The 16,441-nt window shown below is 44.4% G+C and overlaps 1 protein-coding gene across 2 annotated transcripts; it reads left to right on the forward strand.

Annotated features, from left to right (window-relative positions):
* Positions 1–1,070: 1,070 nt before the first annotated feature.
* Positions 1,071–2,060, forward strand: LOC116574007. Of its 2 annotated transcripts, none has more exons than XM_032314487.1 (2): positions 1,071–1,786; positions 1,976–2,060. In XM_032314487.1, the coding sequence occupies exon 1, from the start codon at positions 1,077–1,079 to the stop codon at positions 1,689–1,691; it is 615 nt and encodes a 204-aa protein (XP_032170378.1). In that variant the 5' UTR covers positions 1,071–1,076; the 3' UTR covers positions 1,692–1,786; positions 1,976–2,060. The 2 variants fall into 2 exon arrangements, with proteins under 2 accessions (XP_032170378.1, XP_032170379.1); XM_032314488.1 differs by having other exon boundaries at positions 1,071–1,691; positions 1,976–2,059.
* Positions 2,061–16,441: the final 14,381 nt, after the last annotated feature.

Genomic DNA, 16,441 nt, shown 5'->3' on the forward strand with positions numbered 1-16,441 from the left:
CCCTTTTCTGTACATATACTTTGGTTGCAGCAGCTGGGCAGTGTGATTTCCAAAAATAAAAATTTTACCTACTTACCTTTTTTAAACCTGTCTCCGATATTTTTCATTCTTTCCCTCATGTATATGTACCTTAGTGGTGCAACTAATGGGTGATGGTTATTGGTTGTACAAATTTTGATAAAATCATAACTGTCTCCCCACCCAGTCTAATTCTCCTGACAAGTCTTGGAGAAGCGCTTGCAAAGTTTGTTCAATTTTTCTGGAGAGCTAGAACAACAATGACTGACTCAGCGGCTCTTGTATTTTAATTTGTGTGGGTTCCAGAAGACCCTGGGGCAAGATTTCAGATACTATCGGTTTGCTTACCTTCCCACTCTGCACCCCCACCATGCCATCATTTCACCTGCCTTTGCCTTTCTTTGGGTTAGGCAGGAAAAGGCAGGAATAGAGGAGGCAAAATAGTCACAAAGAAATGAAAGGGTGATAGTAGATGTGAGTATGAAGAGCTTTCTATAAACCGAATTCCATGGTGATGCACATGAACTTTGCACAATGGTACTTACTCTCTTCAGAAAGAATAAACTCATAAAACCTCATGCTGGGCCGCCTGGGTGGCTCAGTGGGTTAAGGCCTCTGCCTTCGGCTCAGGTCATGATCCCAGGATCTTGGGCTCTCTGGCTTGGTGGGGAGCCTGGTTCCGCCACCCCCTCTACGCCCCCGCCCCCGCACCTCTGCCTGCCTCTCTGCCTACTTGTTATCTCTGTCAAATAAATAAATAAAACCTTAAAAAAAAAAAAAACTCATGCTAACCATTTTGGCCACCTTAGAATGCTTGCCGCATGAATTAATAACAGAATTAGGCTGAACTTAATGTACCTGCGGCATCATTTCCATTCACTCCCAAGGGAATGTTTGGTGTCTTTCTGCAGAAACCTATTAGAAGCAAAGCTACCTCTCCCCGCTCCCCCGCACTTAGCCATCAAGCATTTCAGTAATGAGATGCAGCAGAATCCACGTACTTTTGTACCACCTGCCTTTTATTCTGCATTTTTATTAACCCTTGATGTTGCTAAGCAATGAGCCTCAACGGATGTCTGCTTAGTCCTGGTTCCGAGGGAAAGGTCACCAGAGCAAAAAGATACTCCTCCTGGGTTCTGACCCGCTGTTTCCTTCCCTGGACCGCTCCCCAGGCGGGCACGCGGACACTTCACCGCGCGCAGTCCCAGCCGCGCAGCCGGCGCCCCCTCCAGGCGACACCGCCCACCCGCGGTGGCCCCGAGAGGCCAGAGGCCAGGCCCTTCAAGGGTCCTGCGAGCCCGCTGAGTGCTGGGCTTCGCCCTCACTCCCCCGAGCTAAGGCGAGCCGCCGCCCGGCTCCCCCAGTCGCTGCAACCGCCATGCCCGGCGCTGTGTCATCAGGAAATGCGGCTCTCGTCACAGTGCCCAGAATACGGGACTCGGGGGGAGGAGGAGATGGGTCGTGCCGCTGAGTTGCTGGGGTTTGTTGTTGTATTCGGGCAGTTCGAGTGCATTCTGCAAGGAGAAGGCAGATGGGGAGAGGCTGGAGAGATGGAGGCGCCTCTGGTTAAAAGCAACCGCGCGGAGCGTGCGGCGATCCCCCGGGACTCCTGCCGCGTCCCCGTCCCCGTCCCCGTCGCCGGCGGCCTCGCGCTCCTGACCTTCCAAGACTAGGCGAGCCTGGCGCCGTCTCAGCTCCCGGGAAAAGCCCGATCCCGCCGGGCACCTGCTCCCGCAGCCGGTCCCTGCGCTCTCCACGGCGGGCAGAGGTGGCACGGGCCGGGGTCCCGGGACGGCGAGGGCGGCCGCGCGACGCACCGGGCCGCGACAGAGGCCGGGGGCGGGGGCGCGGGCGCGGGTCCTGGGTGTCCGGCTGGGGCGCTGCGGCACTCACGTCTGTCCTCCTCTCTGGGGCCGCGGGTGTGCTTCTCAGCAGCGCTCTCTGATTGTTTCCCTAGGATGAGCTGCGGGGGTCCAAACCACTAGTCACTCCAAAGGAGTGTCCATGGCCACTGAATGTTTCCAGAAGACGTGGCGCTGCACCAAAAGCAGACAGGTAAACACCTTTACATATCAGCATTATGATGGTTCTTTCCGCATAAAGGTCTCGAAATGTGCCCCTCCTAGGGGCAAGCACCCATGGGCCAGCAAAGGGTCCTTGGGGCCTTTTACTCTTATTTCAAAAGTCAGAGACTGGGGAAGAACATCCACTTTGCAGAAATGTGAATGTCAGGCCTTTTCCTGGCTTTTCATCTTTCCAGACAAAATTTCGCTTCATGTCCACACTCTTGTTAGATTTTAAGCCCATCGTCCTTTCTGATCGAGTTCTTGTTTTCTAATTTATTCAGCAAGTATTTATGAAGTGCCCACTGGAGAGCATTCTAGACACTAAAACTGGGGGGGAAAAACATGTCCCTGTTTTCATGGAACTGCCACTCTAATGGGCTCGCTGAGGGGGTGTAGCAGCAGGTAAATGTGTAACCCTAACCCGTCAGGAGGGGATAATGCTTCCAGCAGGGTTCCTCAGTTATGCAGTTAAATGGCTGGTTAGGAAAGACCTTCCTTTCTGACAGGGCAGTGGAGACGTAGAGAAATGAGTGTAAGCCATGTGGGGATCCAGGGGAAGAGCAGGCAGGAAACCAGGAGTGTGTGTGGGATGCGTGAGGGAGAGGGGTGGTAGAGATGACATCACAGGGGGAGGGGACCACCTGGGGAGAGGGGAAGCTGTGGGAGGGGTGACAGACCAGTGACATGCAGGGTCCAAGGTGGTGAAGGCGGGAGGGCTGAGTACCCAACGGACCAGGCCCAGGGCCGAGCCCTCTGCCCATGGGTGGAAAGTGACCTGTGGAAGATGACAGCAGCTTACCCGCCCACCCCCCCGCCATTCTCCCCACCCAGCCCCTGCTCATTGTGAAGATGGGCCTAGTGATCATTGCCTGAGTGTATTTTGAAGAAAGATCCAGGTTTTATAGGGCCTAAATCTGACACAATTGCAGAGACCCTATTTAAGGAAATCAACAATTTTTATTTTTTTATTTTATAGGGCCTAAAGCTGATACAATTGCAGAGGCCCTATTTAAGGAAATTATGACTCCAAAGTTACTATAGTGAATATTTTAAGGAGTTCTTACCGTGGGGTTCATGAACACCCCTTCCTACCTCCTATGGGTAAAATCCAGGAGGTATGCACTTGGGTAGAAAAAAAATACATCTTTATTTTCATTAACCTCTAACTGAAAATTAGTTTTTTTTTTTTTCAATTATAAACACAGGCAATGCACCACAATGGTAAGAACAATACCTATGACTTTGTCACTGAGGAGGCCCATACGATAATGTTGTACAGGCAGCTGAGAATATCCTTCACACTCATCATTACTTTAATATTTCAGCAGTTATTAGGCCTGCCAGTGAATACTCTTATTTAATGCACTAAAACAAATATGACTATATTATAAATTTGTTTCTTTAATATTGTGGAAACTATATTTCAGTGGTCCTTTGTAACCATACCTACTTTATACACTTAAGAACATTATTTTTTATTTTTTATCATTAACATATTATTTGTTTCAGGGTACAGGTCTGTGATTCATCAGTCTTAGACAATTCACAGCACTCACCATAGCACTTACCCTCCCACTGTCCATCAACCAGCCACCGTATTCCCCCCCACTCCCTCCCCTCCAGCCACCCTCAGTTTGTTTCCTGAGATTAAGAGTCTCTTATTGGGGCGCCTGGGTGGTTCAGTGGGTTAAAGCCTCTACCTTCAGCTAAGGTCATGATCTCATGGTCCTAGGATCGAGCCCCGCATCGAGCCCCGCATCGAGCCCCGCATCGAGCCCCACATCGGGCTCTCTGCTTAGCGGGGAGCCTGCTTCCCTTCCTCTCTCTCTGCCTGCCTCTCTGCCTACTTGTGATGTCTGTCAAATAAATAAATAAAATCTTTAAAAAAAAAAAAGATTAAAAAAAAAAGTCTCTTACGGTTTGTCTCCCTCTCTGGTTTCATCTTGTTTCATTTTTTCCTCTCTATCCCTATGATCCCGTCTTGTTTCTTAAATTTCACGTATCAGTGAGATCATATGATAATCATCTTTCTCTGATTGACTTATTTCACTTAACCTAATACCCTCTAGTTCCATCCATGTCATTGCAAATGGCAAAATTTCATTTTTGATGGCTTGGTGTGTATATATATATAAATATATATGTATATATAAATATTTATATTTATATAAATATATAATATAAATCTATAAATTTATAAATAAATTTATAATATAAATTTATATATTATATATTATATAACATATATACTATGTTATATGTTATATAAATTATATATTATATATTAATATTGTAATATTAAATATAAATTTAATAAATTTATAAATAAATACATAATATAAATATTTTATATATATATATAAAATCTCTCACATCTTTCTTTATCCATTCATCTGTCAATGGACATCTAGGGGCTTTCCATAGTCTGGCTATTGTGGACATTGCTCCTATAAACATTGGGATGCATGTGCCCCTTTAGACTACTACATTTGGATCTTTAGGATAAATACCTAGTAGAGCAATTGCTGGGTCATAGGGTAGCTCTATTTTCAACTTTTTGAGGAACCTCCATGCTGCTTTCCAGAGTGGTTGCACCAGCTAGCATTCCCACCAACAGTAGCCTCATCCTTGCCAGCATCTGTCATTTCCTGACTTGTTAATTTTAGCCATTCTGACAGGTGTGAGGTGGTATCTCATTGTGGTTTTGATTTGTATTTCCCTGATGGCAAGTGATGGTGAGCACTTTTTCATGTGTCTGTTGGCCATCTGGATGTCTTCTTTGCAGAAATGTCTGTTCATGTCTTCTGCGCATTTCTTGATTGGATTATTTGTTCTTTGGGTGTTAAAAACATTATTTTGGGAAGAGGTTCATAGGCTTCACCAGACTGCCACAGAGAGCCATAGGGGGAAAAAAAGCTAAAAACCCATGATTTAGAATGAAAAAATAAATTTAAAATATTCTCATTTTTAAGAGCTGACAGAGGCACCTGGGTGGTACAGTTGGTTAAATATCTGACTCTTGATTTTGGCTCAGGTCATGATATCAGGGTCATGGGATCCACTTCTGCCTCAGGCTCCATGTGGGCTCTGGTCTCAGCAGAGTCTGCTTGAGATTCTCTCTCCCTCTCCCTGTGTCCTCTCCCCACTTTCATGAACGCTCTCTCTCTCTCTAAATAAATAACATCTTTTAAACAATAAAAAAATTTAAAAGCTAACAGTCAGAAAAATAACATATTTTTACTAATTGCCTACCAATTTCAGTATTTTCCCAGTATATTTTGTTGCTATATGTGTGTGTGTGTGTGTGTATACATATATATATATGTATATATACACACATATATATATATATTTTTTTATTGGCCACCTCTTCATCTGCAGATATTTACAAAAATATATGGGCCATCTGATAACTCTTAAAAAAGCAAAAGATCTGTCAGTGCTGGACTCTCATGCCAGGATTGGCACAAAATGGCTTTGTAACATAATTTTATAAAGAGTTTTATTCATCTAAGAAGTGGATAACTTTTCCACAGACTAGATTCTGGCTCCATTAATTTTATACCTTGTTTCTTTTCCACCACCTACATATTCTAATGTTGGGCACTCAAAGGTTCTAGCATATCACCTCTGACTTTTCATCTTTAAATCACACATCACCATTCCAGATGAATCATGCAGTGGGTGGTAGAAGAACTTCTGGAAGTTATTCTTATGCCAGCATCCCACTAAACACACACTGTATGTACCGCGGAGTCGGCTTCTTTCTATGGTGCTTGGATTCTACAAATGTCTATAGTCACTCCAGTGCCACCCAATTTTAGAAGATGAGTGACAGAAAGGAAATCAAAGTGGAAAGAGACAGCAGTCTGAACTGATAAGATACAATATCTTATTTTTGCAAATTTTATAAAAACAGTTGTACTTTGGGGAGCACATGGCTGGCTCAGTCCGTAGAGCGTATAACTCTTGATTTCAGGGTAACAGTTGTACTTTGGGGAGCACATGGCTGGCTCAGTCCGTAGAGCGTATAACTCTTGATTTCAGGGTTGTAAGTTCGAGCCCCATATTGGGTACAGAGATTACTTTGAAATAAAATTTTTTTTTAAATGTGGGACTTGGAAGGAGCCTATATGCAAAAGAAGATTCCTAAATGTTCTTGATAAACCAGAAGACCTGACAATATTGGACCCACATTCCCTAGGGACCACGGTCTACTGGAAGTCTACAGGACACCTGCTCTCCATTTTGCCAGAGTCTCTCTGCAGCCTGCTCCCCTCAGACCTGTGACCCATCAGTATCTGTAGCTATCTGAATTCGCTGCTGTGCCAAACATCACACCTGAGTCCAACCGGCTTACTACCTCTGGCTTACAGGGGCCTCTCCATGAAGGTTGTCCCACCCTGACTGGGATTAGAATTGGTAGAATAGATGAGCCAAAATAGTTAATCCACCAAAAACGTCCATCTTGATTCAAATTGGAGATGAACCCAGAATTCTCCATTACAATTAAACACAATGTGCTGAGTGCTTGGAAACAGCGGTTTCATCACAGCACTCCGGTGTGTATCTAGGGGTGCAATGATGTGTTCTGACTAAGGAAGATAAGTGGGCACTCTGGGAAAATGACATTGATCTAGATCTTTCAAGATGGGGGTTTGGCCAAGTAGAGGATGGAAGAGGAAGCATTCCAGGAGACAAACACAAGGGGATGGATGCAGGAAAGTGGAAGGTATGTTGAGGGCTCAGTGTATGCGGTTCAGTGTGGGACAAGCCAGGGAAGGCTGGGTTGAGGAAGGTGAACATTTCATGTCAGCTACCAGAAACCATCAAGGGTAAAATGTTAATGATGTATCATTTGTTAATGTGGCAACCTACTGGGAAGGCTTACCTTTTTAAAAAGGCCTTTTGAAGCCCCAAAATTTGACACAAAAGGAGTCCTTTTTATTTTTTTAATTTTTGATTATGGAAAATTCAATAATACGATGAAACTTTATGGCACCCATCCCCAGCCTCAGGAATTACCTACCAGCTCATTGCCGATCTGGGTTTATCATTATCACCATCCATTTCTCCCCTGCTCTGTAATGTTCTCTGAAAGATTAGGACTCAAAAAAGAAAAATTCCATTATATCATCTATGTCATCATTTTTTCTTACAATTACTTTCAATCAGGACCTAAATAAGGTCCATAAATTGCAATGAGCTGATCTTTTTCATCTCTTCATCTATAGTTCACCTCTTTCTTTTTTCTTTCAGTTTGTTTTAAAAAGACAGTTATTTGAGGTACCTAAATACTAATATAATAGTACTATTATAATATAATTATATATTTTATTATAATTATTATAATATAAGTAGTACTCTGCATACTTGTGATCTCTGTTTGTCAAATAAATAAAATCCTTTAAAAAAAAAATGTGGAAGTAGCTATCAGCTCCCAGATTACAGGTTAGCCTAAGAAGAAAGCTTCCATTTCCCCCTGCACTGCACCCCCCCCATTATTTTGTTTTTTTTTTTTATTTAATAGCAGCCTGAACTTAAATCAGAATACAGTACAAGGTTCTGGGAGCACTCTAGAAGTCTGAAACCAATAGTACTGTCATCAAACTGCCACTCTAAATCCTGCTTACCATGGTTGCTCACGCTCCTTTCATACCTCTGTGCCTGGGCAACCACGAGTTTCTTAATAGCCAACTTTTTTTTTTTAATGATTTATTTATTTATTTATTTATTTGACAGAGAGCACAAACAGGTGGAGTGGCAGGCAGAGGGAGGAGCAGTCTCCCCAAAGAGCAGGGGGAGCCTGACGTGGGTAATAGCCAACTTTTAATTAGTGCATGTGTCTGCTCTTTTTCCCAATAATCTCACCAAAACTATCAGAGGAAAATCTTGCCTCGTATTGTTCTGACTCTGGTGCAGTTCTGCCCTAACTATCTATAGTAAAGGGATGATTTTCTTTTAATTTCAATCTGTTGTGGACTGGCAACTTTTGTAAACTACAATAAACATGAATTACTAGAGAAGGGAACTAGGAAATCTAAAGGAAAAACACTCCCATGTTTCATTTCATATACTCTTCACTTCTGACCCTTAAAGTCACCAAATGTGGGTAGGTTTTTCTAATCGCCAAGCAAGTCTGTGACGCCAGCTGCGTGTCCTACAATTTAACCCAATTCTGACACGATCTCCGTGGAGACATCAGAGACCACAGTTGAAGGAATAGTCCTACAGGACTGCCCCCTCCCTCCTACTTCAGACGCCGATCACTGTCCGGGCTACCTGTGCTTCTAGACTTTGGAGATTCCCACGCCCCCTCCTCCGGTTTGATTAATTTGCTAGAGCAGCTCATGGACCTCAGGAAAACATTTTACTTACTAGATGACCAGTTTGCCATGAAAGGAGAGGACTCAGGAACAGCCAGATGGAAGAGATGCACAGGGCAAGGTATGGGGAGGGTTTACAGAGCTCCCGCGCCCTCTCCCAGCTTGTCACCCTCCCAGCACATAGATGTGTTCCCAACCCGGAAGCTCTCTGAACCTAGAAGCTTCATTACATAAGCCTCATTAACTAAATCACTGACCATTGGTAACTGAACTCAACCTCCAGCCCCTTGCCCCTCCCAGAGGGTTATGGGACTGAACCTTCCAAACCTTTAATCATGTGATTGAGTCCCTTGGCAACCCGCCCCTATACTGTGGGACTTTCCAAAAGTCACTCTGTTAACATAAATCAGATATGGTTGAAAGGGACTAGTTAAATACAAAAAACACATTTCATTTTATCTTCTAGAGCTAGTTCAAGAGCTGGGAACAAAAGAGGCCCTTATAATTCTTATCGGTTAGGAAATTATAAAGGTTTAAAGTGTTACGTGCTGGGAACCCAGGATAAAGACAAAAATATCTATTCTTTTTTTAAGTTTTTTTTTTTTAAGATTGTATTTATTCATTTGACAGAGATCACAAGTAGGCAGAGAGGCAGGCAGAGAGGAGGAAGCAGGCTTCCTGCTGAGCAGAGAGCCGGATGCGGGGATCAATCCCAAGACCCTGGGATCATGACCTGAGCGGAAGGCAGAGGCTTTAACCCACTGAGCCACCCAGGCGCCCCTCTTTTTTTTATGTTTTATTTAAGTAATCTCTACACCCAACATGGGGATCGAACAGAGTCAAGAGATCAAGAGTCACATACTCTTCCGACCAAGCCAGCCAGGTGCCACGCGCCCCCACTACTTCCCCGCTTTTTAAAAACATCTGTTTCCTATTACAAACCACATATCACAGAAAAGAAACCCCAAAATATACATACTACAGTTCTAAACTCTTGTTTATTGGATTTTAAATTATATTTGTATACACAACAAACAAAATTACTGTTAAACTGCCTTTAAAGGTTTTTAAATCCTTTTAAGTTAGCTAAACAATGTGGCCCGTAGACCAAGTAGGCTCTAATACCTTAGCAGCCGATGTGAGCGAAGTGAAACCCACCACCTGTCCAGGCCTCCAGGCTAGGAAACCAAAACCTAAAGCTAACCAATCACGAACAACCGCCGAGGCTTTCCCTGAAAACTCCGAAGCTACAGCCAATCAAATAATTTCCTTGCTTCGCTTCCACCTTGCCATAGAAACGTCTTTCCCTGAGCTCCCGATGGTGGAATGCTCCCAACCACTTCCAGTTTGGCAGTGCCCAAGTCAAGTCATTTCTTGCTCAAATAGACTCCAAAATGTCTCTTTCTATGCTTTGGTTTATCTTTTATTAACTCGCAGTTGCTCCCCCAGGCTGTGGACCAGAGGTTGAGTAACTGCGCTCCAGGCAGTACTGGCCTGAATGTGACCTAGTTTTGAATACTGAACACTGTGATCCAAGCGGTTCACCCCTTCTTTTCAAAATCCTACAACATGCCTTAGCCTGTCTTTCAAAAACCTTCACGGTGTGCCCCAAATGTACTTTTAAAACACCAAATTTTACTGAGATATAATTTATACACAAGGAACGGAATCCTTTTAGGGTGTACAATTTGATGAAGGTTGATGGATGTGTATACCCTTGAAACCACAACCAGGATACAAAGCGTCTCTGTTACTTCAAAGAGATGCCTTGTGTCCCTTTGTAGTCCGTTTGGCCCCAGTTCCACCACCAAATTCACACTGCTTCTGCCACTAGAGATTCGTTTTGCATTTTCCTCTCATTCATTGTAACGATTCTGAAATTCGTCCACGCTGTGGACATATCTGGAATTTTTTTCCTTTATAACTGCAGTGTGGTGCTCGACTTGGACCCTACTGTTGTTTCTAGTTTGGGGTCACTGTGGATAAGGCTACTGTGAACATTTGTGTGTTGGCCTGTGAATGGACATAAGTTTCATTTCTCTTGGGTAGATACCTAGGCGTGGAATGACTGGGCTGTACAATAGGTCAGTGTTGAACTCCACACCCATTTTTCTCACTATTTCAGTTTCCTACCATTCCTCCTACCCACCTTGGAGCCAAACAGAATCACTTTCTTTTTCTCAGACGTGTTCCAAGATCTGCTTTGGCACCTTTCTTCAGGTTAATCCTATAGCTTGGAACAGCCCTTTCGAGATCATTCCATCTACCTTAGCTGGGTTCAAGCACTAACTTCACAAAGGCCTCTTTCTTCCTCTCTATTAGAAGTGACTACACCTGCCTGGAAAGCTCACAGAGCTACACCCTTCTTTTCATCTTAGAGCTTGTCTCCTCTACTAGATCCTAAGTGTCCTTGATGGCAGGGTTCAGTTTGGAGGCTCCCCCCCCTCCTCAGGGCCTGTTCAGTTCTTTGCATTGGGTAGGCACTCAGTAAATGTCTGTTGAATTAAGGAACATAATTTGTAAAGCAGGGAAAGGCCAGAGTATATGTGTTTGAGAAAAGGGAATAGGTAAATTACTTGGAGAGAAGAAAGCTAATGGTGGTTACAGTAGCTCCTTTGCAACAGCTTTATTTGAAAACAGACTAAGAACTCACTTTAGGTGATGTGAGGTGTTATTCAAAGGATGATAAGATATCCTGGTTCTCTGAACCCCAAAATAGCCCTCCTCCAATTGACCCGTTTGCATATCTGAAATTCCATCACGAAATATTCACTTCTGTCTAGGAATTGAGTATCAACAATTGGTAAGATCACAAAAAAAAAGAGACAATCAGGTGTTAAGTACCTCCTGATGGAAGAACACAATAGCACCTACAAAATGGTCTTGTGAAAAAAATCAAACCTGAATCTAGTCAAAGAGCAATGATCGAAGTACCACCACTCCAGGGACAGGATGTATTAAACTCCATTAGGGTGATGCCATCACCCAAATCCTGACCGGTGGTGGAGGTAGCGGCGGGTGAGGGGTGATCTCTAAAGAACAAATTACTATCTTTTTTTTTTTTTAAATATTTTATTTATTTATTTGACAGAGATCACAAGTAGGCAGAGAGGCAGGCAGAGAGCGGGGGGAAGCAGGCTCCTCCTTGAGCAGAAAGCCCGATGCAGGGCTTGATCCCAGGACCCTGAGATCATGACCTCAGCCGAAGGCAGAGGCTTAACCCGGTGAGCCACCCAGGTGCCCCTACTTTCACATTTTTAAAAGAAGTTATTTACACATAAGGGAAATGTTGTAAAGACGTCTAAAAAAGAAAAGTAAAAGTCTAATATTACAAGACACTAGAGGGAAATGTCCCTGTGTAATAACTCCCATATGGGGTGGGTGACAGAGTTGGGCTTCGAACCTAACAACGCACCATGCTGTTACAGAATAACATACAAGCTCCTTCTGGGCCTCCTTGCCTGACCCAGCCGTACACAGCCTGCTGTGACGAGGGAGACACATCAAGAAATAGGGATAGAAACATACCAAAAATTGTCTTTTAAATGGAAGGAGCACAGTACCTACTTGGGGGCTCATGATGACTCTGCAGGTCTCCACCTGGACAGAGCCCAGGGGGGCAGCCAAGGAAACTCCCAGGATTGGGAGCACATTAAATGAAACAAATTATATAAAAATGTTTCCACCTATAAAATGGGGGTACAAACAGAAGGAAAGTATTCGGATTTTCCTAACCCCAGAAGTTTCTGTGTGCACTATTTTTCCATGACGGCTCTCCCCAGGGTTACTGGCAGGGCCTCAACACACGGCCATAGGCTAGCAAGGTGGGCTGTTCACCTTCCAGCCATGAAACAGGAACAGAGGGGAGCTGACAGGAGCTGCAGGTGTGCTTTGGCCTCCTGACCTCTTGTGTGTGAACAGGCCTCCCTGGTGGCAGCAACAGCTACGTGGTGCCCAGATTACACTGAAGATCACCCCTGAGAAGCAAGCCCCCAAGACCCAACATCTGATTAACGGGAAATCCAGAAAGTCAGAACTGAGAAGATGGAAGGAAAACACATAAGTGTGTATATGTGTATACAGACATTTCAAGAAAATTTCCAAGAAATGAAAACCACGTTTCCAAGTTGAAATGACTCACCAAGTGTCTCACAGGAAATGTTTAAAGACACAATAGCAAAGAACAGCATTATGAACTCAGAACATCAGAAACAAAGAAGATTCTAAAAACTTACAGAAAGGGAAAAAACAAAAACAAAAACAAAAACGTCACCATGCAAAGAACTGACAAACTTCCCAATAGCAAGTGGGAAAAAAAAAAAAATCAAGTGGAAGCTAGGAGAGAATGGATTTTTGGATGTCTAAATTTGACGGGTAATTATTCTTAATCTAGAAGTCCATACTTAGCCAAATTATCAAACATGTGCAAAAGGAAAATAAGGATATTTCATGCAAGCAAAGTCTCAAAAAAAAAATTTATCTTCTCAGTAAGCTATTAGAGAGCTGCTCTACCAAGACAGAAATTTGGGATTTAGTTAAGTGGTGAAGGGAATTCCAGACTGAGGAGAGAAGCTCCATGTGACCAGAGGGCCACAAGATGGCGAAGGCGTCTGTGAGGAAGCGCTTCAAGAAAATTGAAAGTCTGTCCAATAGATTCCTGGAACACTTGAAGTTTTTTTTTTTTTTTTTTAAAGATTTTATTTATTTATCAGAGAGAGAGAGAGAGAGAGAGCACAGGCAGACAGAATGACAGGCAGAGGCAGAGGGAGAAGCAGGCTCCCTGCCGAGCAAGGAGCCCGATGTGGGACTCGATCCCAGGACGCCGGGATCATGACCCGAGCCGAAGGCAGCTGCTTAACCAACTGAGCCACCCAGGCGTCCCACACTTGAAGTTTTGAAAGAAAATTTACATTTTGCAATGTTGTGATTTGTAAGACACATATATTTGGTCTTTTTCCCTGTTTCTGGCAGGGCTCCTAAAATCTCTGGGATTTCCTGTGATGACAGCAATAAAAGGTGTCTTGCGTTTTGAGGTGACTCTTGGAAAGCCGCAAAGGGTAAAGGCCGATTGCCAGTGGAGCCAAAGGTGTGATTAAAGGGTTAGAACTTTCAGTCTTACCCTACTCCTTCCTGGAGCAGAGGGACTGGAGATTGAGTCTGGCCAATCACCAATGGCCAATGATTGAATCAAGCATGCCTAGGAATTGTAGCCTCTATAAAAACTCAAAAGGACAGGGTTCAGAGAGCTTCTAGGTTGGGAATACATCTACATGCTGGGAGGGTGACAAGCTTGGAGAGGGTACAGGAGCTCTGTACCCCCTCCCCATACCTTGCCCTGTGCATCTCTTCCATCTGGCTGTCCCTGAGTCCTCTCCTTTCATGGAAAACTGGTCATCTAGCGAGTAAAATGTTTTCCTGAGGTCCATGAGCCACACTAGCAAATTAATCCAACCTGAGGAGGGGGCATGGGAATCTCCGATTTCTGAAAGAACAGGTAACGTGGACATGTGGTTGCTATCTGAGGGGGGCAGTCCAGTAGGACAGATTCCTTCAGCTATGGACTCTGATGCTGTCTCCGGGGAGATAGTGTCAGATCTGAGTTAAATTGTAGAACCAGCTGCTTGGTGTGGGGGAACTTCCCCACGTTGGAATTAGGAGAATTGTTGTATCTTCTACAGAGTTTAGGGGATGAATTAATGAGCACCTAGAAAACTAAGCAGTAGGGAATGAGTGAACTCCAGCAAAAAATGTAAAACAATCAAAAATAGAAATTGTAAACTGTACAGTTCAATTTGGAAAAAATACAAAGCCATACCATAGTGATTAGCTTAAACTGGAAGGTAACTATATGGGACGTTACCGAAAGAGAAGTGACAGGGCTCAGGGGAGAGGAGATGGGAGTTACCAGCACCAAGATAGCATAATCATCTCCATAGAGAAAGTCAGATGGTAATTTCTAAACTCTGAAACTGAAAAAAACAAGAATATTTGGGGCAAGTTATTTAGAAATAAGGATTTAAAAAAATAGGAAAACAGCAAATATCCAGAATGTGTCTTGGGAGAGTAAAAATAGCCTGGCAGGAATGAGGTAGGGCAAGGGGCCAATGTTCTCACCCTAATCCCTAAATTCAGTGCTTTAGACTAGGATATGAAATGTTTTCAAAAAAGTATATCCAGGGTAAACTGAGTAGTGTGTTTAGGAATCCCGCCATTCCTTTAAGCCTGTGACCCGTACACCTCGAGCACCTACGTGCTAAGGGCCAGGCCCCGTTCTGAACATTCAGGATACATCACTGAGCGTCAGAGGTAAGCCCTTTAGGAGCTTGGGTGGCACAGACACAGATGATAAACCAGTAAGCTAGTAAAATCTTATCACGTTAGATGGTGGGAAGCACCATGGAGAACAGAAGCAAAGGGGGTTGGGTGGTGGGGGTGTGGGTTTCGATGGCATGGCTAGAAAAGGCTGCTGATTTGGACCAGATGGCTTTGAGCAGACCTGGTTGTCAGAGCGAGCCACAGGCTATCCAGGGAAAGCACTGGGGCTGGTTAGGGCTTCCAGATTAAATGCAGGTGTAGGAAGGGACTTCGATACAGGCAACCCCCAGGGCTAGAAACTACTCCGCAAAACCACAGGTTAGGGATAGGGAAAGCTATGCAGTAGTCGGCAGTCTTGCACAACTCTCACAACCCCATAAACCAGAGGGTTTAGTAACTGCCTTAGAAAACGAAGCCTCCACATTGCTCTTGGGATGCTAAAATCAGCTGCTCTCACATTCACACCCAGCCTTCCTCTTCTGTAGCGCAGAGTGGAACAGTTTGCACATTACTTAACCAGTTTTCAAAAGCTTAGTCACTTTTGCTTTTAATAGATGCCGGCAGTTGGTATTTACCATCCTGCTGGTATGATGGCAGTCACCAAGGGTAGCGACACCCAGCCTGTGTTCCACCTGACAAAACCCATCCATGTGAATTGCTGACTCGACAGGGGACACTTCGGAAGGATGGAATGCTAGGAAAGTGATGGGGAGAAACACGGACTGCAGCCCCCCAACGGGCGTTTACTTAGCTTCCAGTTTTTTTTTTTAATTTTATTTATTTATTTGACAGAGATCACAAGCAGGCAGAGAGAAAGGGGGGGCAGGCCCCCCGCTGAGTAGAGAGCCCGATGTAGGGCTCGATCCCAGGACCCCGAGATCATGCCCTGAGCGGAAGGCAGAGGCTTAACCCACTGAGCCACCCAGGCGCCCCAGCTTCCAGTGTTTTACTTGCCATCTGTTGACACGCATTATCCCACCTCAAGGTGGTCAGAAGAGGTGTCCGTGCGTAGCAATCTTCCTCCTTTCACTTGCCGATCCCCCACCCCCAAGGCTGACGATCAGTTTGGCTATTTGACCTCAAGGAGAAATTAGCAGTTCTTGAGGGAAAACATCTAAATTAGTCCTTAAGAAAAAGGAAAAGGGCCCTTGGGTGGCTCAGTCGTTAAGCATCCGCCTTCGGCTCAAGTCATGATCCCTGGGATGGAGCCCGACAGAGGGCACCCTATTCTGTAGGAAGCCTGTTTCTCCCTCTCCCACTCTCCCTGCTGTGTTCCCTCATCACTGTCAAGTAAATAAACCTTAAGGGAGGGGGGCACATACATAGCTGTTTTGAATACTTGTCCTCAAAACACCTTTCTCTATTTACCAGCTCTCTACCACTCGGTAGAGCGATTTTACTGTCCTATGCTCTAGGTGAGGTCATGTGCAAGTAGCAAAAGAAACTAGAACCTACCTGCTGTGTTTACATAAGAAAATCAACAAGTATGAAACTAGACTTCCGGCATCAAACTGTTGGAAACTCGGGACTGGATGTCTAGTAACCCTTCAGTACAACAGTGCTCTTGCACTCTTGGCTAACCAACTGTGGTCTGTGTCCTCCCCCCAAAGAGGACCCCTCTCATGAGTCACCTGATGCCTGAAGTCTCATTTCTTCACCTCAAACTGTGACACATTCATGCAAGAGCACTCTGGAAGGTATTGCCCCATCCCCATG

This window comes from Mustela erminea, chromosome 15 (genome assembly GCF_009829155.1).
Source record: "Mustela erminea isolate mMusErm1 chromosome 15, mMusErm1.Pri, whole genome shotgun sequence".
NCBI classification, from domain to species: domain Eukaryota; kingdom Metazoa; phylum Chordata; class Mammalia; order Carnivora; family Mustelidae; genus Mustela; species Mustela erminea.

What these genes read in the sequence shown, in the direction of transcription:
- LOC116574007 (XM_032314487.1), top strand. Translation starts at nt 1,077, where the DNA reads ATGAGCCTCAACGGATGTCTGCTTAGTCCTGGTTCCGAGGGAAAGGTC.